Source organism: Ramularia collo-cygni, assembly GCF_900074925.1.
Source record: "Ramularia collo-cygni strain URUG2 genome assembly, contig: RCC_scaffold05, whole genome shotgun sequence".
NCBI lineage: Eukaryota > Fungi > Ascomycota > Dothideomycetes > Mycosphaerellales > Mycosphaerellaceae > Ramularia > Ramularia collo-cygni.
Genome location: NW_019716259.1, coordinates 308,496 through 331,026, shown reverse-complemented (window position 1 = coordinate 331,026; position 22,531 = coordinate 308,496). Strand labels below are relative to the sequence as shown.

General features: G+C 52.1%; 8 protein-coding genes; 4 read left to right on the top strand and 4 right to left on the bottom strand.

The window, feature by feature from the left end:
• Positions 1-250: 250 nt before the first annotated feature.
• On the bottom strand, positions 251-5,767 carry RCC_03851 (uncharacterized protein; the record flags this gene model as incomplete). XM_023769135.1 has 10 exons in its annotated part: positions 251-414; positions 473-572; positions 636-2,233; positions 2,306-3,530; positions 3,584-3,756; positions 3,806-4,388; positions 4,447-4,581; positions 4,637-4,931; positions 4,991-5,651; positions 5,704-5,767. 10 exons carry the CDS (start codon positions 5,765-5,767, stop codon positions 251-253), a joined length of 4,998 nt encoding a protein of 1,665 aa, XP_023624903.1.
• Positions 5,768-8,009: 2,242 nt separating this feature from the next.
• On the bottom strand, positions 8,010-10,214 carry RCC_03850 (uncharacterized protein; the record flags this gene model as incomplete). The annotated part of the gene is made up of 1 exon (XM_023769134.1): positions 8,010-10,214. One exon carries the CDS (start codon positions 10,212-10,214, stop codon positions 8,010-8,012), a length of 2,205 nt encoding a protein of 734 aa, XP_023624902.1.
• Positions 10,215-10,690: 476 nt separating this feature from the next.
• Positions 10,691-11,034, top strand: RCC_03849 (related to secretory pathway protein YSY6; the record flags this gene model as incomplete). XM_023769133.1 has 3 exons in its annotated part: positions 10,691-10,693; positions 10,767-10,902; positions 10,964-11,034. 3 exons carry the CDS (start codon positions 10,691-10,693, stop codon positions 11,032-11,034), a joined length of 210 nt encoding a protein of 69 aa, XP_023624901.1.
• A 285-nt stretch (positions 11,035-11,319) lies between these two features.
• Positions 11,320-12,348, bottom strand: RCC_03848 (uncharacterized protein; the record flags this gene model as incomplete). XM_023769132.1 has 4 exons in its annotated part: positions 11,320-11,520; positions 11,580-11,809; positions 11,868-12,252; positions 12,310-12,348. 4 exons carry the CDS (start codon positions 12,346-12,348, stop codon positions 11,320-11,322), a joined length of 855 nt encoding a protein of 284 aa, XP_023624900.1.
• A 660-nt stretch (positions 12,349-13,008) lies between these two features.
• Positions 13,009-14,708, bottom strand: RCC_03847 (related to muscle-derived protein (neurite-outgrowth-promoting); the record flags this gene model as incomplete). XM_023769131.1 has 2 exons in its annotated part: positions 13,009-13,548; positions 13,656-14,708. The coding sequence occupies 2 exons, from the start codon at positions 14,706-14,708 to the stop codon at positions 13,009-13,011; spliced, it is 1,593 nt and encodes a 530-aa protein (XP_023624899.1).
• A 405-nt stretch (positions 14,709-15,113) lies between these two features.
• On the top strand, positions 15,114-18,278 carry RCC_03846 (probable Mitochondrial presequence protease; the record flags this gene model as incomplete). XM_023769130.1 has 2 exons in its annotated part: positions 15,114-15,463; positions 15,518-18,278. The coding sequence occupies 2 exons, from the start codon at positions 15,114-15,116 to the stop codon at positions 18,276-18,278; spliced, it is 3,111 nt and encodes a 1,036-aa protein (XP_023624898.1).
• A 449-nt stretch (positions 18,279-18,727) lies between these two features.
• On the top strand, positions 18,728-20,089 carry RCC_03845 (uncharacterized protein; the record flags this gene model as incomplete). Its single annotated transcript, XM_023769129.1, has 1 exon — positions 18,728-20,089. One exon carries the CDS (start codon positions 18,728-18,730, stop codon positions 20,087-20,089), a length of 1,362 nt encoding a protein of 453 aa, XP_023624897.1.
• Positions 20,090-20,534: 445 nt separating this feature from the next.
• Positions 20,535-22,046, top strand: RCC_03844 (related to DNA POLYMERASE DELTA SMALL SUBUNIT; the record flags this gene model as incomplete). The annotated part of the gene is made up of 1 exon (XM_023769128.1): positions 20,535-22,046. The coding sequence occupies one exon, from the start codon at positions 20,535-20,537 to the stop codon at positions 22,044-22,046; it is 1,512 nt and encodes a 503-aa protein (XP_023624896.1).
• Between the last annotated feature and the right edge of the window lie 485 nt (positions 22,047-22,531).

The following is a 22,531-nucleotide window of genomic DNA, read 5'->3' as shown; positions in this document are numbered from 1 at the left end:
ATTTCAATGGACAACATCTGTATACCAAATCTGACCATCTACAGCTCAATGATCGATCGTACCAATCAATCAATCATCACTGTCTAGCGGTATCCGAGCGCGTAAAGGTAGCCCAAGGCCTCTGCTTGAAGTAACAGTCGACAAAGTGGTAGCTGCCCGTGATGTCGTAGTAACAGGAAGAACGTCGCTCAACGTCAGGAAGATGTTGTCAAAAGACACTGTAGGCGCAGTCGCAGTCCCGAGCAAAGCATTACAGCCAGCCACCAGAATGAGAGAAGTTGGTTGCTCCTCCTGTACCGACAATTCCAGTTTGATCGACCACGAAACTGCTGGTACTCGTGATGCTGTAGTTCGAGGACACCAAGTTGTTGAATGAATTGGCCGCAATCGCAGCGTTGCACGCGACACCCAGACCTACGCGCGGAGAGGAGGAGTCAGCGGAGTTCTTGGGAACCTCTTGAGAGAAGCTTACCGCCAGCCGCCATGGCCACAGCAATGTTGGCTTGAATCCTGAAAGTCTGTCCTGCCCTCGCGTTGATGCTTTGGGATATCTGCACGGGCACACCAGCAAGCTGTGGAGTTGATTAATATTCAGCGAGCGTTTATATCGAAGCGAGAGGGAGATTATTACATACTGTTGTCAAGGAACCCGGGAAGGACACTACAGCTGCCCCACTAGAAGCATCGATTGTACTGCTTCCAAAGGAGCCCTGATTTATGGTCCAGGGCGAAAGGACACGACTGTCGAATTGGCTGTTTCGCAATACTTGCCCTGATGTTGGCAATGGGCTCGTTGAAGTGGTTGTGGTCGCAACTGTGGGGGATGCTGCGGCCGGAATTCCAATGGGAGGCACAGATACTACCAGACTGCTCAAAGGAACTGACAATATAGCCGACGAAACAAGCTGTAGAGTCGACGGAAGGAGCTGTAGAGTCGAGGTGATCGATTGTGGTACCAGTGTCGGCAGTACTACAGCAGGAACAGAAAGAGATACCGATGCTATACTGACAGACAATAATGGTGTCAAGGTCGTCGGAAGGCCAACAGCCGTTGGTAGAGCGCTTAAGGAAGGTATCAAGGGCGAGATTGGAGGCAGGTTGATAGATGTCGGCGGCACGATAAGAGAAACAGCCAGCGTTGAGAGATCGACAAGAGTCGGTATAGGACTGAGTGGAACGGCTGGCGCTGATAATGAAGTCACTCCTATGGATAAAATTGGAGCTGAAATAGCCGGTATGATGCTGGCTATGGTCGGGAGAATGTTCGAAGTGAGCGTTGGCAGTCCCAATGATAGGACTGTTGATGGGATTTGAATGGTGATGCTCGGAACTAGGGGGCTCAAGGTTGGCAGTATCGATGGTGGAAGTCCAATGTTGATGGTAGTTGGGAAATCTAGCGACGTGCTCAGAATGTCTGGTATGCTCAAGGTTTCAAGTGGTAGCGACAACGTTGGCGTCGGAACCTGGAGAGTTATGCTTGGTAGTTGCAGATTCAAGGTCGTCGATAATGGCAGAGGAGCAATGCTAACGATCGGAGGGATACTCAAGGACAGGCCGGTCAAGGTAGGTATCCCAAACGACTGCGTGAGTGGACTTGGGATTGCCGGGATAATGGACGTCAAGTCGGGCAGTTGYGGTAGTATTGTCGTTGGGAAGGCAAGGGATGGGACATTAAGAGTTGGAGTACCAAATTGCAGGCTTGAGAGCTCCAATGCTGTCGCGGTTGGAACAGTAAGACTGCCGACGTTGGGGTTGGTTAAGGTCAATCCAGGGAGCTGTAAAGACGGTATGGAGGCGCCACTGAAGGTCAGGATGCTTGAGAATATTCCAGGAAGCTGCAGAGATGTAGCAATTGGTAAATTGATGCTCAAGGGCAGACTTGGAAGCTGCAGAGATGTAGCGATGGGTGAATCGATGCTCAAGGGCAGGCTTGGAAGCTGCAGAGACGTTGCGACAGGCGGCAGAACACCGCTGATGATTGGCAGAGTTAAGGTTGGATCAGGAAGGTTCAAGGACGGCAGAACCAAAGTCGGGATGCTCAAGGTCACATCAGGAAGGGTCAAGGACACATCAGGAAGGGTCAAAGACGGCAAACCCAAAGTCGGGATGCTCAAGGTAGGCAAGCTCAAGCTTGCGCTCARAGAAGGTATAGTCAACGCTGGTATACCCAAGCTCGAGACAAGGGCGGTCGGAAGAGGCGGTATATCCAAGTTCGATGGGAGCCCATCTAGAACTAATAGAAGAAGAGTCAGCAAGGTTCAGCTGAACACGACCTTGGGAACAGCTCTAGGAGTTTCGATCTTACCACTCGATAGGGGATCTGGTGATATGGTGGGTAACAGCGTTGGCAGCCCTGTCAGAGCGCTATTCAGACCATTCGCAGCGCTTGACAATAAATCGCTCGGCAGAATTGGTAGCTGTACACTGCTTAAAGTTGGCAGCTCAGGCGACAATGTGATCAGTGGTTCAGATATGAGAGTCGTGAGAGATAAATTCGGCACGGCGATGGGAACCGATAGGCTAGTGATACTCGGCAAAGGCAGAGTCAATGCAGGGATGGATGGCGACGTGGCAGATGCTGCTGGCAGCTCGGTCGGTAGGACAATTGAGATCGGTGGGATGTCTAATGTCGTCAAAGATAGAGTCGGCAGGGCGATCGAGATGGTTGGGACATCGATCTGAGGTGGGGGTCCAATCGTCGATATTGTCGGCACTGAGAGTATTGTTGATACATCGATTGCTGGAGCTTCCAGAGATGTGACGATAGAAGCCAAAGTCGGCAGAGGTAGGCTCGTCAAGGTTTGTATCGGGTCGATGATCAATGTAATGGAATCAGAGATTTCTGAGAGTCCTGGAATAACCACCAAGAGCGAGCTCGATGAAGGTGCGTCTGTCGGCACGGAAATCAAGGTGATCGAGGACGGCACAATGACCCCAGTGGGCAGGCCGTCCAAGGGCGACCCGATCGAGGTTGATAATATTGACGGCAGTGTAATTGAGAGCAGATCAATGGAGGGCAAAGTGGCGATAGGGGTAGCGATGGGGGTAGCGATCGAGGGTGGGTCGGTCAGTAGTCCGCCAGTTGTAGGAATCGATGGAACAAGTATTGCTGTTGGCGTAGGTAAGCCCACAGTAGATACATCGACAACAGGCTGACCGATTGAGGAAAGCTGCAGGCCAGTAGCAGGATTTGTCAATGACACTCCGATCGAAGGAACTGCCGGGAACGTTATCGATGGCAAGCTGGCGGAAGGTAATTCGAATGAAGAGAGCAATGGGGTCGCGCTCAGCGGAAGAGTTTGGATTGGAAATGATATTTGATCTGATGCCGTTAAGCTTGTCGTGCCCGCTGTTTCCAGCGAGCTTGATCCAGGTTGGGCGCTTCCAGCTGAGCTCGCGCTCAGGATCGTTGTTGATTGCGAAGCAGAACGCGTGGTCGACAGTGAAGAGCCAGTCCCAATGAGACTGACCACACCTGCAGTCTGGAATGCTGTTGTATCTGCCGCTCTATAACGAAGGCCAGACACAGCCTAATACGTGCGTCAGCAAAGGTTCAATGGGGATCAGCGATCAAGGCGCCTACATTTGTGCTCCGGCTGATGAAAGCGGGAGCGCCACCTCTGGCGTCTTTAAGGTAGCAGCTGGAGTCATTGGCATTTTCGAAGTATATCCAGCCTAAACAGTCGAGGTCCAAGTCGCAGAGGTAGAAGCAGTTGTTGAACCCGCCATCGACTTGTATGACGCTCAACAGGCCGCCTGAAACGATCATTAGCATCACTTGGCAGAATTGACCAACGACGCATACCACTTGTGTCCATATCGCATATGAGTTCGTAGCCACGGCCGTTTTGATCAGTGACGATCGAGATGGTGTTGTCGTCCTGTGGACAAGCAAAGTTCGGAGCAGTGGAACTCAAAGTAGTAGCACTGATTGCAGTGGATACAGTGAGCGTAGGGGATGCAGCAGTGGTGCTGGTTCTAACTCCAGTCAATGGAGTTGTAGGCAGAGTTGGCAATGGCTGGTTAGAAGACACAGTCAAGCTCAGAGCCACGGTATTGGGCGCACTGCTGTCTCCTGAGGCACCTGGAAGCGATACCGCGCTTCCTCCATTGGTTGTCGAGGGTAAAAGTGTGGTGAGCCCGAGAGAGACAGAGATCGGAGCATTTATCGTGGATAAACCGCTGGGCAGTATGGGTAGATTTTCTGAAACAGAAGCTCTTGAAGAGGGTAGGATGGTGGCTGAAGACCCTGAAGACGTGACTATCCTCGTGGAGGAGTCAAGCAATGGAGAAGGCAGAGTTAGTGTGGTACTAAGGAACGTGCTTGAAGGTGGAGCGGCAGAGGGCGTTGAGTCCAAAGTCAAAGTACTTGTGTTGTTGCCGATGACCTGAGGATTTGATGTTAGTTTCGGTGTCGCTCTGCCAGGATCATCGTCGGCAACATACATCCTCATTTATCAGTAAAGCAGAGAAGGCTGGATATGGGGTGTCGAAGACAGCAAATACATAGCTGTACAGAATGCACGTGTTGAGCGCGTATGTAAAGGCAACACAGGCGTTGTCGGGACTCGAGCATGCGGCCTGATCGTCGCAGTCAGTACTTCTCCCTGACCTATTGTAGCACTTGGAGACTCACTGTACAGTCCTGGTCAGTCGCTCGTTCCGAAAGTGGGGTGCCTATGGGATCACTGCGCCTGGTATACTGGCTCAAAACAGTGCCATTATACGCCTTGCCGCAGACTACCAGAATATCGGAGGAGGAAGAGTCTGTTCTCACGAGCAAACTGTTGGCTCCAGGGCAAGGTCCGACGACTGCTCGGCTGACTGCGTTCGCAGCTGCAGATGCACTTGCGATATCTGTKGGGCTCGCGACATTAGACACGACAGTAGTACACCCGGCAGTATAAGACGTCGTCAGACCGCCAAGGAGGCTGTTATAAATGGTTAGGCTTGGAATATATATGCGGAGCGATGAAGGATGCGTGCTTACGTTGTGACAATAGATCCACCGGTAACGTAGGTGGTGGAGAAACTACTCGCTAGCTCTGGTGTAGTAGTCGTCAAAGGCTTTATAGAGGTAGTTGGAGAGGAGAGCCCCGAGGCTCCTGGTGAAGATGTTGGAGCCCTCGTGGACAAGGAGGCTGTTATTGCGGACCCCCCTACCCCCAACGTGGGTTCGAGTGTCACGGTGGCAGATGTAGTGGCGAGCCCAGAAAACGAGGCTCCAGAAACGGTCAACAGAGATCCTGATACAGCTGTAGGGATGAGCTCTGCAGTCGCCGAGTCTCCTGGAGCTATCACGCCCCCTGGCCTGCTACTTGAGAGTGAAACATCACTGTAGACAGGGACTACAGTCTGCCCGCCGTTCAGACTATACGTAGAGAAAGCTTCTCCAGCCGTTGGAGAGCCCGTCAAGCTTTCAGCAGATGCTCCGGCCTGTGTGCCAATGGAAGATGGTTCACCAGTAGCAACGCCTGCGCTGTTCGGTGTCGTCGCGACTGGTGCACTTGTGAAGGACGCGTCTCCGGCTGAGAACGTGTACGGAACACTGCTTCCGTTACTTGAGAACCAGCCATAGGAAGGTAAAGTCGGGGCAGAACTCGCTAAAGTCAAAGAGCAAGATTTCCGCACGGTGACTGTCACGAGTGGATCTGGATCGGTGTTCAGCAGGAGGGATTTTATTAAAACTGGACTCAAGCATACCGACAGACTGCCCAAAACAAACGCTAGGTAGAATTGACAGAGCTATGCCATTGTGAGGACGCATTTTGAGATTGATGGTAATGAATGTGGTGGCATGAGTCCGCTGCCTAGGAAACGGCGTCTCTGGACTAGGAAATGACTGAAATATGACTGAACGCGATTATGCCAAGCTCGAGTCTCATTCTCGTCACTGCCACCGCCCTGGGCGCGCAGACTTCGGAGCCTCAGCTTGCTACATTCAAGGCATCTCCGCTGTGATCGGGATGAACTTGCCGAACCTGCCACATTCCGGACCGAAGGAGCGCGAGGAATGCGACAGACAGTCTTGGTGTACCGACAGGCTCACCGTCGCTCAATATTATGTTGTGTCGGCGGAGGAATGCAAGCTGCACACTTGCAGAATCGATATCATGGTCCGTGCAGGTCCTTGTTACGCTTGAAATCGCAAGACATGCATGACTGCTGCTTAGGGCTAAGAAGTGGCTGCGTAGTACTGTGTTTCTTGCTTGAATGCTGCGGATATCAAGAACAGATACTGGGTCTTTTTGGGAGTGAGCAGTCGCCAGATTTTGCCTCACACCATCGCCAAAGGGCAACCACTTGAGGCATTGGTAAAGTGGACGCGTCTTGGAATAAGGGGTGACTTGATCAAACCAAGAGCCGTGGGCAAATACACCGACTTTTCAGTGTATCCGTATTCATGGGTCGACAGCTCATGGTGTCCAATACGAGACGGTCCAAATCGGTGTTGTGATGAAGATTCCAAAGATCGCGCAGGAAGGAAGAATGTGGGAAAAGGCGGATATTAGTCGGTATAAAGTCATGGGACGCTAAATAAAGTATATATCGACCTCTCTTTCCTCCAAGGCTCGTCACTTCTTTACGACATCAACAAGATTCGCACTTGGATGGCACCATGTTGTCCCCGTGAGTACTGGCATTGCTATACATTCTCGCTTCCGAGAAGTGGCGCTCCTGTGGGTCTTACCGCAGCGATGAGTGTGGTTCTAGAGTTTTGACTTCTGGCCATTGCTATTAAGCTCTTACTCAATACGTAGTAGGAGACGCTGATGGCTGCTGTGCTCCAATATTTAAACGCCAACTATCTCCAACTAAAGTGTTGCGCTGGAAGGCTTTGATATTGACCACCAAACACACCAACATCGTCAAGATGTACTGATCTGGGCCCTTCCTTTTTTTTCTCTCCTTTGTGAACAAACATGCGTGGCAAACAAGAGCTGTAGCTACATAGCCCGACTCCAAGCTCAGCAGTTCTACTCAACCTCAAGCAGCTTTACAAGATCGATCCACCTCTACAGGCTGACGGAATGGACACGATATTTGCAGMTTTCAATATGAGAAATGAGGAGCAAGCGAGAGTCAAGCGCACTATACAACTTCTTCGAAAGCTGAATTGAGCACAGTGAAGGTATCTACTACCGTACCATGGCGCCGTTGACTGCGGCGGCCCAAATAGAAAGAGAGACAGCTAGAACCATTCTTGAGGCTGGAGGCCCCAAAGGTACCATTACCGACACAATCGAACGTCTAGCCAGTGGTGAAGAGAATTTTTTCGATCTGGGATAAAGAGATTTTTCTCATGGAGAGCGCTCAACCGGGCAATCAAATTGTAACAGTCCGCATTGCCTTCGCAGTCATTCGATGCTGACCTTTACATCGGGATCAAACAATCGCTATGTTGGAGGGGTTTTGCAAGGTGTTGAGACTGCAAAAACAAGCTGCTCTGAGCACCGATTATCAGATCTCTGTGCGAGCTGCTGTGACAGTCATGCAACACCATGTGATCGCAATGGAGAGAGATAAGAATCACGTGGATTTGGTCGGTTCGCGGCTGCTGCCTAAGATTTTGGTGTACTTCAAGGAAGTCAAGGTGCGTATGGATAAGATCCCGGAATCCAAGGCAGGAGTGGGAAATTCTTAGTCGTGGTTGATTCGGAAAGCTGGCTGTGAGAGAAGTCTGTCTACAAGGTGGGGCCTGAAATGCGTTGGAAGACATGCGGTTCTTCTGCGCCGTTGTCTTTCACTCCAATCTGATATGCCATGCAAGATGCTGCCTGCATTGGAGCGATGGACTTTCAAAAGTGAACTTGATTGATAACTGAAATGACGACCGAAAATGTTGCCGGCGCCTCGACTCTTTTGTGTAAAAATGCGACTTTATGTTACAACTTTCACATACAGCTAACCCTAGATCGTCACAGTATGATGCAAGTCAGATATATGCCTGCAAAGATGAAAGCAACCGCCAGCATCCACAACAGGTAAATCTGATGCCTCCTTGATAGTCATGCCATCGTGATTCGTCCCACACCCTCCCAGCCCTCTTTCGCGCTCGCAACAACAAGCTCGGCAAACTCCTGAAGACTCTCATTTCCGAAAAGTTGCAAGGCTTCCTTCAAGCTATCCTCCCCACTAATGAGTTGAGCCTGATCGTGACTCGTGCGAAGTGCGGCAATCTGCGACTGGGCGTGATTCTGCAACTGTCCGATCAGACGCTTCGAGAGGTCCTGCAGCGCTTTCGTACCCAGTGATATCTTCAACTCCGCCAGATGGCGACACGTAGCCATCACAATGCGCAGAGCATCAGTGTAAATATAATGATCGGTCAGGTGCTCGACCAGCGTGTCTGTCGTAGAGACAAGTGATGCGATGGGAAGAGCTCCGACTGCAGTATCCAGTGTGTCGATATGCTCTTGCTTCACTGAAGCAGACCTGGCAGCAAGCAGCAGTGCAAGGGTATGTCTGGAAATCTCGCCAGTGAGACGTTCCGCTTTGGTGAGCCCGTTACCACTCTCATTGGAGTCTGCGGCTGCAAGGCTTTCGACCAGATTCTCGGGGTTCAATATAAGAGGGACCTGTTTGTTTGCCAAGCAGTTTGCTGTGTCTGCGGCCAAAGTGTACAGCAACCAACGCTCTCCTACAACGTTACCATCATCTCCGTGGAGCGCCTTTTCGATGTTGAAGCCATAGTCGAATGCAGCATTGAAGTCCCGACTGTCTTTCAAATCCACCCAGTTCGCGAGCTGCCGAGGTCCAATCTCGCTGGTGTTCTTTCCAAAACCCTTGCCAGTGAGCCGTGCGATTCGTCGGTGCTCCAACAAGATGAGTCTTCTGGCTAGAGAGAAGCGGAGGTTGCCGCGTAGTTCATTGAGATCAAAGATCATTCCGCTTTGCCCGTGCTCAAGGACAGACGCTTCCATTTCAGCCAGTTTGTTCTCATGCCGCCCATAGATTGCCAACGCCTTGTATGTGCGCTCATGGGGATCAAACCAATCCCGGCTGGGCAGTGAAGTGCGACATGGATGTACGACCGAAAGTCGAGTGAACAATGTGTGGCCGACAGTATCATGCTGAATCTCCTTCACACTGAGCGAGTCGAAGAATTGCATTGCCAGACTGCCGAGCTGGAGACGCATATATATGTACACCAGTACAAGCCGAGCTTCATGAACGTGTTCATTGTGGCGCAGGAGCTTTTCAGCGAGGAAAGCAGCTTTCAAGAGATAGCTATCGTCTTGTGAAAGCGTATAAATCTTGACCAGCCCAGATACAGCCAAGAAGCATACATCAGCCGCGCCACGGTTTCGAGCTAGGTTGAGCTCTGTCAATGCTTTGTGAAGCAGTCGTATCACTTTCGAAACGAAATCCACCAACTTCTCGGTCGTCGTGGATTCAGCCAGCTGTGCGAATTCGTCTTTCAACTTTGCAACCTCAGCATTTAGCCATTCTCGGGGCGGCAGCTTCGTTGGATCGACAGCTCCCTTGGCCTCACCGCCTGCAGATTCCACACCAACAGGCTCGCTGAGGTTCAGAGCGTCGTAGACGTGCTTGCTGTCCTTGAACGTCCTCTCTCGTATCCCCTCCAAATCCTTCTCCGCCTTCTGAATGGCAAAGATTTGGCCGGGAACGCGACAGTCCAGGCCTTTGTCGTCATCAAAGCGTTCAGTGACAGCCTTCCTCGCTAGTCCTAGTGCTAGTCGAGATTGCATGTCATCTTTCGCTGCGGACAAAAGCTGTGTGTATGCGGCATGCGCCATGTAGGCACTTCGGTCTTTGGGCTGAAACACCTTCCACGCTATCAAAGCTTGCTGAGCGTCTGCTATTCGGTTGTCTWTTACAGCACGCGAGAAGCGGATGGAGAGGATGTCGAGCTTGTCTTCTCGGTTGGCCGTCAATTTATAAGCTGTGTCCCAGAGTTTCGCCACCACTGGACCGGCGGAGAGTGGAAGAGGAAATACATTCTTGTTCGCTTCCACAACACACGCCTCGATTGGAACCAGCTCCCGAAGATCTCGTATGGGAGGTTGTATTGAAGATAATTGGTCCAAGGTTGAGGACCAGTCTCCATGTGAATTGCAAAGAAGCTGCAATTTTGTGATGAGAAGATTGGTGTTCGTCGGGTTCTTTTTCAACAGATCATCGCAGCGTTTGACACCTTCAGCGAAGGCGCCTCGCTTGGCGTATTCCTCGTAAGTTGGATAGCGTGCCATTGTGGAAGGTTCTCTCAGACTGGCACGCTCATTGCTGCATTGTTGGCGTAGATGAAGAATCTGACTCGAGCTCCGTTTGGTCGATTCAATGTTGTAGCACGACGAATTCCACGTGCCAACGGCTTTCCACGTGTAGTTGTTCAACGAATTTTATGCAGATATGGATCACAGCACGGGATGTTTGCTCCGAAGCAGGTGCGTGCRGATGCAGGTGCTGTCGAGAAAAAGCGGCCTAGCCAAAAACAGGCTAGCGCCAATTCTCGGCTTGAAACGTAAAGTCCGAGCTCTCCACAAGTCCTGGGGAAAGGGACATCTGTCTCTTGATGCCAATCCGTTCTGGCCGGTCGTTCACTGAATATCGCTTTGTCGGGAACTCCACGGATTGACCAGAGTCTCGGACAAGAGAGCAAGCGATCGGATCTTGCAGCAGTAACCTCCACAATCCCTTCCGGCCCGGCACACGCGACACCTTCACAATGGTACAGCTCCCCGAACCTCTCACACGGGAAATTCAATGCAGTCAGTCCCATGCTAATGAAAGTGCGGACACAGGTTCAAACCCCTCAACAACGACGCGCCAACTTGGCATTTGCCAAGACACAAGAGAAGAAAATGGGACGAGCCACGAGTGATCTGCCGACGAAGAAGGAGAAGCCACAGAAGTCGCCCATCAGTCCCATTTGGTTATGTGAGTGACAGTGTTGATGGTAGGGAAAACGGGCAAAGTGCTGACGAATCTCCATCGCAAGATCTCCTCATTTTCGTCATCGTTGGTGGATTGGCTTTCGAGGCAATTCGTATGATTGTTGGTCTCTTCTAGGTGTTGAGAACTATCAGGCGGGTAGCGAGTATGATTGTTGGTCTCCTCTAGGTGTGGAGAACTATCAGGCGGGTAGCGAGTCACGCCTCTACAAACTAGAAATGGACAGGATCAAAAGCATGGAATGGGAGCGATGGAGGGTGCACAAGCGAGATGGGCAGTCACATCTGGTGCGCCCTCGAGTCGAGCATTGGGCGGAGTTCATATGGCGTTCTCTTTGCGACATTTCACCCAGCTCAGAGACATGGAGGTGGGGCTTCAAAGAAGCTACATACAGACCGCCCCTCAGAGCTTCCTCGCGACCCAGGTCAGCATTGGCGTATCGATCAGAGTGCCTCTGCCAGTGGCCCAACACTCTTCCTCGGCTTCCGCCGTCATCTTCTCCAGCGCATCCGCCATCTTACTCTGCTCAGGCCCTTTAGTCCGCATACCAACGATGAACTCTCGCACCACGAGAAAGGTAATGTCCTGCTTGATCGTGTATGCCTACATGTAACCGTTGTCAGTTCTTCCATACGATACCAATAATGGCATCTACAACAAACCTCCTTGGCCGTCCAACACCTTTCATACTCCACCAATTCCGCTCCTCCCTCTCCAAACCTCTCATGCAGCGTAGAAACCCACCTCGAAGTCTCGACATGCTTATTGTTCTGCGGTGACCGAATCGCAGTATTCAATGCCATGAGCTTCGGAGCCGCAGTACCTGGATCATTCGTCACAACTCTCTGCACTTCATAGCTCCCATCATACTCCTGCCATTGCAACCACCCGCCTACATCACATCACATCAGCATCTCCCAATACAACTCCCAACCTAACAACACACTCACCTGGCTTCAACAACTTCATCAAATTCTTCAACAACGGGATCGGATCTCCAGAGGCAATCACACACAAAAACAATCGGATATGCACAACATCATACCTCTCCAACAACTCCTCCGGCAAAGCATCAGTGAAAATATCCAATTCTCGAAACGTCACATTCTCAGGCCAGAATCCAGCAGGAGGGGCATTGGCGAGACTGATATCCGAAGCCTCGATCACGGCGCCGGGTGGGAGGAGAGAAGACAGCGAGGTGGACCAAATCCCAGTGCCGCAGCCGATGTCTGCGATCAGGGCATTTTCTTTTACTGGGATGGAGGAATGGAGGTGGCTGCGAGTGGAAGCGAGCCAGAGTTGGTGTTGGAGATTTAGGCGGATTGAACCCAGAGCCTGGATCAATCTTAGTCTTGATGGTTGGTTTGAAGGGATGTGTGTATCATGACTTACATCTCGTTGCAGAGGATAGTGAGATGCATCGTTTGGCATTGTTTCGGTGTTGCAGGATAGGAGTGTTGATGGGAAATTGAGACGAGCAAACGAAGAGACAAACTGTAAAACGACGTAACCTTATGTCACTTCAACAAACCGGTGCCTATCTTGTTATCAACCGCGGTATGCAGTTTTGAAAATTCTGCTGCCTTCAAACAACACTCATGCCGTCGAAAGTGAATGCCTGAAAGGATTTCATTTGGTTGCCTCTCGAAATTTGATTGCCTCACGACGCCGATCGCCCAACCTCAACAATAATCAATATGTTCCCATGACTTTAGTCCGCCGCCCATTGACCTCAAGGGAAACCAAGCGGGTCTGAATAAGCCTGTGACGTCTTCCACCACTTCACGACACGTACCAGAGGTTCGTAGCCGCTCCATGACTTTACAACATTAATCTCGCGCTATTGAAGCAAAGCTTCGCTAGTGACCTCACTGCATTGGAGAACCCCGGAAAGGAGATGCAGCGGGCGTTGTAATCTGTTCGCAGCGCATTTTGTGCGGGGGGAAAGGGAAAGATGCATCTTGACCCACCTGATTTGTGTGATGGTGAAAAGGAACTTCCATGCCCTTCATGGACTGTTTGAACAAAGTGCTGTACAGGGGATCGGAATAGAAGCACGATCGCGATACATCGACATGTACGGTACAGTAATCAGTGCCTTGAGCCATTAACATTCACCGCTGTCCCATTGACTTGCATCGGAGGGAGTTGCGGTTGCGGGTCCCTTCCATGAGTCTGTGGCGGAGGCGGAGGTGGTGGCCCATACGTTCTAGGTTGAACGTCCAGTCCCTCCTCTTCGGTGTCATCGTCGTACTCCTCTCCTTCCTCGTCCTCATCATACTCCTCGTCTTCATCCTCGTACTCGCTCTCGGTGGTATCGAAAGTCGCAATGGTATGGCCATTGTGAGCTGGGGATAGTGTGCGTGCGGGCGCTGCACTTCCGTACCCGCCGGTTTGCATCGCCCGACAAAGCTTTTTGAGCTTCTCATTCTCCCGAGACAGGCGGTCGATGTTTTGCTGAGATTGACTCCGCTCCTCGGCCATTTGAAAGATATTTTTATTTGTAGCCTCTTGCTTTCGGTTGAGGTTCATGTTTTCCTTTTCCAGGCGCTTTGTCTTCTTGGACATTTCTTCCATCTCCTTGCGGAACGTAAGAAACAAATCATTTGAGTTATTAAGGGTGTCTTCTACCTGCTTTGGGGTCAGTCAGTTACCAGACGAAACAACAAAAGCGTCGAGGGATGGTGGATGAAGTGAACGGGCAGACGGACTGAGGTTATTCCTGCAAAAGGACATACCTGCTTAAACTTTTCCACGTAGACGTTTAGTTGCCCTCTAAGCTCGTTCTCCGTCTGGCTGAAAGTGCTCACCTGTCTTGTCAGCTGGTGGCTTTTGGACAGCTCACTCTCTTGTGCCTTCTTCAGCTGGTCGTGCCGCGCAGTCTGATATGCAATCTCAAGATCTTTGGTGCGCAGGAGCGATTGAAAGTGCAGTTCCCGTAGCTCGTACTGATGGAGGAAGGATGTGAACTTCTCCCGGAACAGCTTGTCCTGCTCCAACTCTGCCGTTTGTCGTTCGGGTGATCGTCGATCGGACACTACCTCCTCCACGTCCAATACCAGATCCTCCAGCTTTTGGTGCAGCTCATCATTGCGGTTGGCAGAATTCTCCCTCAAGTCGCRCATGTCGTCCTTGAGCTTCTTGTTCTCCCGTTGCAGCTCGCGACTGAGCTTCTCCATCTTCTCCTTCATCCCTCGCTCGCGAGTGCGGTCCTTGCTGATCTCCTCCTTTTCCTTTTGCAGCTGGTCTCCCCTCTTCTTCGCCTTGACGTGCTCCCGCTCCGTGCGCTTCATTTCTGCCAGCAGCTCCGAGTATTTGCGCTGGAGAGTGTCCAGTTTGCTATTATGCGGCTCCAGCGTGTTGAGTAGCTGCGATAGGTCGCGATTCGCCTTTTTCACCTCTGCTTCAATCTCGGCGCTCTCGTGGGCACTTTCGGTGTTGCTCGCCTCGAGAGATGCAATCTTGGCCAGCAACGCCTTCTGAGCATCATTCGCATCGATCGAGTTGTTGCCGCCCTTTTTCCCCCGCGCTTTCCCTTTGGGTGCAGGTGCGGACGTGGGAGGTGGTGGCGGGGCTGCTATTGACGTCTCCGAGGCCGAAGCAGAGGCATCCCGAGGGTAGTCCACGGTCGATGCCGGAGAGTTGCGCGCCGCAGCATTACCATGGCTGTGGTTACGATTATGGCCCGACGGCGCGGCCTGCTGGTGGTGCTGCGATTGGCTCGGRCTGGGACTTTGATGCTGCGGCGGCGGATGCTGGTGTTGCGGCTGTTGATTGGCGACCGCCGCCATCAGAGACGCCTGTTTTCCCACCTCACTGCAGCAGTGGGCGGAGATGAATGAGGGTTCGTGGGGGAGGTGGGTTTGTTCGTGATGCGTGGTCTTCGGGGAATGATGCTATCCTGTCCGGGGGAGGATGATGTGAATGCTGGGGTTCGGACGGCTCGTGCAGATGCTTTTGCTGCTGTAATAGTATGTTAATAAACGGCGGTCTGGTCGAGGGGTGGTGTATGCGCGATCATAGGCAGTCGAGGCGAGGCGAGGTCTTGAGGTGATCTTGACTGGCCGGGAAGAACAAGTCCGCCGGGCGTCCGTTCATCCATCCTGTCCCTCTTGGCAATGATGGATGCTCTCGCCATCGACCCTTGTTAGTGAACTTCTACTTCTACATCGACATCACCCATCCTCCCTCCCTCCATGTTGTCCAGCACATTGCGTACTGTTGCGCGGTCCAGCTGTAAACAGAGCCCGACCCATCGATTGGCGTCTCGAGTTGCCCGCCGTTCATATGCCTCCGTCACCGATCTGAACAACTTCCCCAAGACCGGCGAACATATCCACGGCTTCACGCTCAAACGCGCACAACATGTACCCGAACTAGAACTCTCCGCGCTGCACTTTCGGCATGAAAAGACGGGCGCAGACTACCTCCATGTGGCGAGAGACGATACAAACAATGTCTTTAGCATAGGCTTCAAGACAAATCCACCAGACGCCACTGGTGTTCCGCATATCCTCGAGCATGTCACACTATGTGGCTCGCAGAAGTAGGTCAAGAGATGGGTCATGACAGTATCGATGTAGGCTGATGATATGGGTAGGTACCCGGTTCGGGATCCCTTCTTCAAAATGCTTCCCCGATCACTGCAGAACTTTATGAATGCTTTTACCAGCTCTGACTACACCATGTATCCCTTTGCCACCACAAATTCCCAAGATTTCAAGAACCTGATGGATGTCTATCTCGATGCTACACTGAACCCTCTTCTGAAGAAGTCCGACTTTGTCCAGGAGGGATGGAGAATTGGCCCAGAGAACCCAAAAGCTTCTGCAGCGGAAAGTGGTGCCAGCGATTTGGTCTTCAAGGGTGTCGTCTACAACGAGATGAAGGGACAAATGTCGGATGCGACATACCTGTATTACATTAGGTTCATGGAGCACATGATTCCAGCGTTGAACAACAGCGGAGGCGATCCCCAGAAGATGACCGACCTCACCTATGACCAGTTGAAGAACTTCCATCAAGGCCATTACCACCCAAGCAACAGCAAGATCCTTACCTATGGAAACCAGCCCGTGGACGAGCATCTGCGTTTGCTCGGCGAGCAGCTATCTCGGTTTGACAAGGCAGATGTTGATCGGGATGTCAAGGCTCCCATCGCGCTGAACAATGGCCCACAAAGTGTGACTGTTAGCGGACCAGTGGATCCTTTGACTCCTCCTGGCGCTCAATACAAGACGTCAACAACTTGGCTGATGGGAGACGCGAATGACATTGCAGAGTCATTTGCCCTCCGCATTGCTACTACACTCCTCCTCGATGGCTATGGCTCCCCAATGTACAGCGCATTGATCGAGTCTGGCCTCGGTACTGATTTCACTCCCAACACGGGTTACGACACTTCCGGACGGACAGGAATCTTTTCCATCGGGCTCAATGGCGTGACCGAGGAGAATGTCCCGAAAGTGAGGGAAGTCGTCGCGGCCACACTTGCAGAGACCATCGCCAAGGGCTTGGACAAGCGCAAGGTTGAAGGTCTGCTCCATCAATCAGAGCTGGGATTGAAGCATAAGACCGCTTCATTCGGCATGAATTTGATCCAACGACTGAAGCCCGGCTGGTTCAACGGCATTGATCCATTCGACGCCCTGGCGTGGAACAGCATCATGACTCAATTCAAGGCCGACTTCGCCCAGGAGGGATATCTCGAGGGGTTGTTGAAGAAGTACCTCCTGGTGGACAACACACTGACGTTCACCATGGTGCCGAGCTCCACCTTTGCTGCCGAGCTCGCATCTGAAGAGGCGGACCGGCTGAAGACCAAGATCTCCGAGGCAGTCAAAAGCTACCCGAGCGAAGAGGAAGCTTACAAGCAACTTCGTGATCGTGAGTTGGAGCTTGTTGCAGAACAAGATGCCGGTCAGACCGAGTCGCTAGACATTCTGCCAACTCTTCACGTCTCTGACATTCCTCGTGAACAAAATCACACTGAAATCAGAGACAGCTCCGTCGACCACGCAAAGGTGCAATGGAGAGAAACTGCAACAAATGGATTGACGTATTTCCGGGCTCTCTCTCTATTCAAGGACTTGCCAGATGAGTTGCGCATGCTGGTTCCTTTATTCTGCGACAGCTTGATGCGGATCGGTACCAAGGACAAGTCGATGGGCGAAATTGAAGATTTGATCAAGCTGAAGACCGGTGGCATCTCATTCGGACACCATGCCACAACGTCGCCTTACGACATCAACAAGGCTGAGGAGGGTCTTGCGATCACTGGATTCGCTTTTGATAATAATATCCCCGCAATGTACGAATTGATCGAGACTGTTCTCCTTGGAACCGACTTCGATTCTGCCAACGCACATCGCATGGTCCGACAACTCCTCCAAACAGCCGCGAGCGGTGCCGTGGATGGTATCGCGGAAAGTGGTCACATGTATGCCATGAGATATGCCAACGCTGGCGTATCACCTCACGGCCGCATCAGTGAACAGATTGGCGGAATCTCACAGATCAAGCTCATTACCAGTCTAGCGGCCGCGGAAGAAGACGCCGCAACGATGCAAGAACTCATCAACAAGTTGAAGGCGATCCAAAGTCTGGCAGTGTCTAACATGCGCAACGGGATGCGGGTGGCTCTCACTTGTGGTCAGGACGCTGTAGGTCCAAATGAGGCGGCGCTCCAAAAGTTCATCTCCTCCACCTCCAACGCCAACCTTGTGGGATCACAGATGACCTTCTCCGACTCGCCGGCTCACGACTACAAGGCCTCTCGGCGTACCTTCTTCAACCTGCCTTACCAGGTCTCCTAYTCCGCTCTCTTGTTACCAACAGGACCATACACCGATGCTTCCTCGGCACCAATCGCAATTCTTGCCAAACTTTTAACACACAAATATCTCCACCATGAGATTCGTGAAAAGGGCGGAGCCTATGGTGGTGGAGCCCTSTCGCGAGGCCTCACTGGCGTCTTCGGCATGTACAGCTACCGTGATCCCAACCCTGACAACACACTCCAGATCTACCACAATGCTGCACGATTCGCAGCGGAGAGGAAATGGACAGATCGAGAGCTGGAGGAAGCCAAATTGAGCGTCTTTCAGGGTCTTGATGCTCCGGTCAGCGTCAATCAGGAAGGTATGGTGAGGTTTGTGAGCGGGGTGGATAGCGACATGGAGCAGAAGAGGAGGGAGTGGTTGTTGGACGTTGATGCTGGGAATGTGAGAGAAGCGGCAGAAAAGCTGGTGGGAGATGTTGAGAACAAGTCATATCTGGCAGTGTTGGGGAGCGCGGAGAAGAAGGCTTTCTTGAAAGAGGGCAAAGAGTGGAAGGTCGAAGACATGGGAATGGCGGCGTGATGGTTTGGTGAATATTAGAGAAATACCCTACTCTTTGAGAATGTATATTATTGTACTATTAATGTTGATGTGGTACGGAAGGACTTTGTGCAACCATGGTCTTTGCACATGACAGATGAAGATCTACGCCCAACCCAAAGTCCCATTTCTGGTCCTGCGGATCGGAGCAGCCGTGGCAGTCTCACCATCGCGGCACTTACGCTTAACTCTCGACATCCATTAGTCTGCATCCTCCCGAACCCAATCATCACCAGAGCATCACGGTCACGACCCGCCATCTCGTTGCCGCAGCCGAGCAACGGACGTCCGCCGGGACTCAAGTGACAACAACCTCATCACATCGTCTCCCCCAGGATCAACTTCCGCTTCCCAATGCCCGCCGCCGACGGCCCTCTGAATTGATCTAGTCGTGCGGCACAAATGCAGCGACGCCACCATCAGCCGTCATCATGTATCGCACCAACGATCCCCGATTCCGCCGCCGATTGAATGAAATCGGCCAGACGCTCGAGTCGGCCAATGAAACCGCGCAGTCGTCCCTCTATATTTTCGGACAAAAGTATGTGCGGCCGTGTTTTGCGAGTATTGGGGATTGCGTGACGGGATGCGTGGATGCTAGTTGTCCGCGAGGAGGGGATCGTGTGAGGAGGCAGAAGAGGAGAAGCACGAGGGTTGATCGTGCAGAAGTGAGTTTTGATTTCTATGATGATTGGGATGAGGATGAGACGGATGGGTTGTTGGGGTGGGGGAATGATGAGTTTGATAGGCTTGTTGGTGGCGGTGGTACGGGAGGTGGGTATGGGACTGTTGCGGCACAGACTACGACTTCGAGTCAGCCAGGCCGGCAGAGGGGAATGAGTTATCCAAAAGGGAAGAGGAGGAGTGTGGATGCTGGTGGGGATGCGACGATTATACAGAGTGGGAACAATGGGTTTTGGGGGAAGTTGTTTGGTGGGAAGCCTTTGAAGTATCATCCCAGTGCTGCGGACTTGCAGGACCATCCTGGGACGAGGAGGTTGGCGAGGGATATCACTGAGGGTGAGGCATTGCTGGAGGAGAGTGGAGAGGATGAGGAGCGGATGAGACGGACACAGCGGAGAGCGAGGAGTGGAACACAGGCTTCACATGAGACTGCTAGCAGTTATAGCAGTCGTGGGGATCTGTTCCCGTCTGATAATGAGGACGACGCGATTCCTCTGGATGATGAATTCGCCATGGTATTGGAACGACGGACCACACAATCTGGAATGGATACCGAAAACAGCTCCAACAAAACAACAGGAAACAAACGCGGCAAGCGGCCGAGTACTGGAAGTAGGACCTCTACACGGCGTACCTTTTCCTCCCGAAGTTCGAAGAGTGGCAGAAAAGGACGCAGTCGGACGAACAGCTCTTTGGCGCCTGCCATGATAGACGAGGCATCCGTTGCGGCTATGAGTGAAGCTGTTGCAATGCAAGACGATGCCTTTGCCAAAGAGGCCATGCACTCTTCCACTATCTCCGAAGCGCCACTCTCCATGAGCGAGCTCGAACAGCAGGAACGGGATTTGGAGCTCGAGGAGGAAGCGGCTGTGGAAAGAAAACGASAGGAAGCAATTCAAGCTGCTGTGGAGAGGGGACTCACTATTCCGTCGAGTCTGAGTCGACCTGTGAGTCCAGGAAATGATGGACCGCAAGTGACAGCCTCGACGGAGGAACCAAGCCAGCTTCCTACGCCTCTTGGTACGGACGACGAAGATGGCGGCTCGCCTACGGTTAATGATGCAGCAGACCCTCCAATCGAGGGTAAAGGCGTTGACGGCAGTGATTGAGGGTTATGATTGGATTTATGTTTTGTGCAGCGTTCAAGCGTGGGGTTTAGGGGTGGAGATCTTGAGCAACAACTTCAGTTCGACGGGCTTGTACAGCGGCGCGATATACCCTATGATTCTTTCCGACAGAGGCAATAATACATAAGCTCTCCTTAACGAAGAGATGGATTGTACGGCTGAGATCATGTTTGCTTAGTGAGGTAATGTACAACTTTCCAAAGACACCAAGGAGTATGAGGGATAGATTGTGAATACGATGGATCATTCGGCATGATTAGCGAAGCTCTTTCAAGCCTTGTCGTTGAATGTCTAGTAATATATTGAATGAAAGAAGTGGATCACGCTCGTTTCGCGTGAGATTCGCGGCGCGTCAGATCGACGCGTATCGATCGACCCGACGTCTCCTCGACTTCAACTTTCCTGCATCCCTACAAACACACCCGGCATGGCCGTCACCAATGACGCCAGCGACGATGCGTTGCTCGCCAAACCGCAGTCTGAAGAACATGCCGTCTTGGATCGAACCTCGAGCGTATACAATCCCCTCCAAACATATCAAGTCGGACAGAAACACTACCAGCAACAATATGCCGACATGTACTTTGCCCGTCTGACACAACTGAAGCCCTCAATCGAAACCATTGCCGCAGAGGCCTTTGGCGACTACGAAATCTCCGGCGAGGCGGCGAGACAAGTCGATCGAGTGCTGGATGTGAGACAGGGGAATCTCTGCTGGGTAATTGGGACCGTCTACATGGAAATGCCATTGAAGCCGAACGTGCTGGATGATATTGGGAAAGAGCATTGGATTGCTGCTCCGCCGGCAAGAGAGAAGTATGCGGGAGATGGGGTGGAGGTGCAGATGATGCTGGAGGATGAGTCCGGCAGGTTGAGATTGACGGGCAACTTTTTGAGGAGTGTCTTGTTGGTCACGGGGGCCATTGTCGCCGTGCTGGGGACGGAGAATGCGGATGGTGATTTCGAGGTGCTGGATTTGAGGGTGCCCGATCTTCCACGTCAGCCTGAACGATGGGAGAGGGATGATGGCGATGCGGCATTGGCGAAGAAGAAGGTCACAGATGCAAAGCCGAAGGCGGGAAGGGTCGCCATTGTCTCAGGACTGTCCATTAGTGGAGACGCTGGCGATACGCTGACCCTAGACCTGTTGATGGAATGGCTGACGGGAGAAGCATCCTCATTTGAAGACCAGACTGCTGCAGCTACGGTGTCTCGGCTCATCGTTGCTGGCAACTCCCTCGCTCACGCCCAGCCCATCCCAACCCGCGAAGAGCTCATTGCAGCGAAAAAGACAAGTCAGAAGAAGTACGGCTACGACGCTGCATCATACAACGCTGCACCTAGCGATCGTTTGGACACCTGGCTCGCAAGCCTGCTCCCTTCCATCCCCATCACTATTCTCCCAGGACAATCAGACCCAACATCGACAGCACTTCCCCAACATCCCATCCATGCAGCCATGTTCCCGCGCTCGAGAGCGTACACTCAACAGCCTGTCTCCACAGCTGCAGGCAGTCATGCACCTAACTGGTTCGACAGCACCACTAATCCAGCTGAATTTGACGTCGACGGCTGGCGCTTTCTCGGCACTGGCGGTCAGACTGTGGATGATGTCTACAAGTACGTCTCCGGTGAGGAGAGACTGGAGATGATGGAAGCCATGCTTCGCTGGCGGCTCACGGCACCCACAGCGCCCGATACATTATGGTGCTTCCCCTTCCAAGATGGCGATCGCTTTGTCATGAAGGAATGTCCGCATGTCTATTTTGTAGGCAACCAGCCCAAGTTTGAGACGACCGTCATTGAGGGTCCGCAGGGACAGATGGTGCGCTTAGTTGCTGTGCCAAAGTTCAAGGAGACTGGAGAGGTGGTCGTCGTGGATTTGGAGACGCTGGATGCAGAGCTGGTCAAGTTTGAGGTATTTGAAACTGGGCTGTGAGGAATGATCCCGATGAATGGTGCATTGAGATATCTATTCGAGCGAGGCGTTGGTGGGTTGAGGTATTGACGATGCAATGTCACTTGTATGTTCACCCGACCACGTTCATTGACACTTACAAGTGAAGCAGTGTTCTCGAGGAGATGGTTTCGGCTGAATCACTGCATGCCGCGACCATCCGTTGCTATGCGTCGGTGCAAGTAATGGCCAATACTGGCCGTCAGTGGAGCCTGCGGGATGGTTCCAGAAGCGCCGGTTCGGGCAGTGAAGGTGAAAGATTTTCCGCGCTCAGGTGAGGTTACAGGTTACCAGGCCATGGTTGCTTGCTTTATTGGTACCACTTTCTTCGACCACCTTGACACACCACTACCTTCATTCGCACACCGTATATGCAACTCGATTACCCTCGCCTCAGACGCATCACCACTTCGTTCCTCTTACACTACCTTCGTTCCGGTCTCCGCCGCTCCAGCATTTTCACAAGC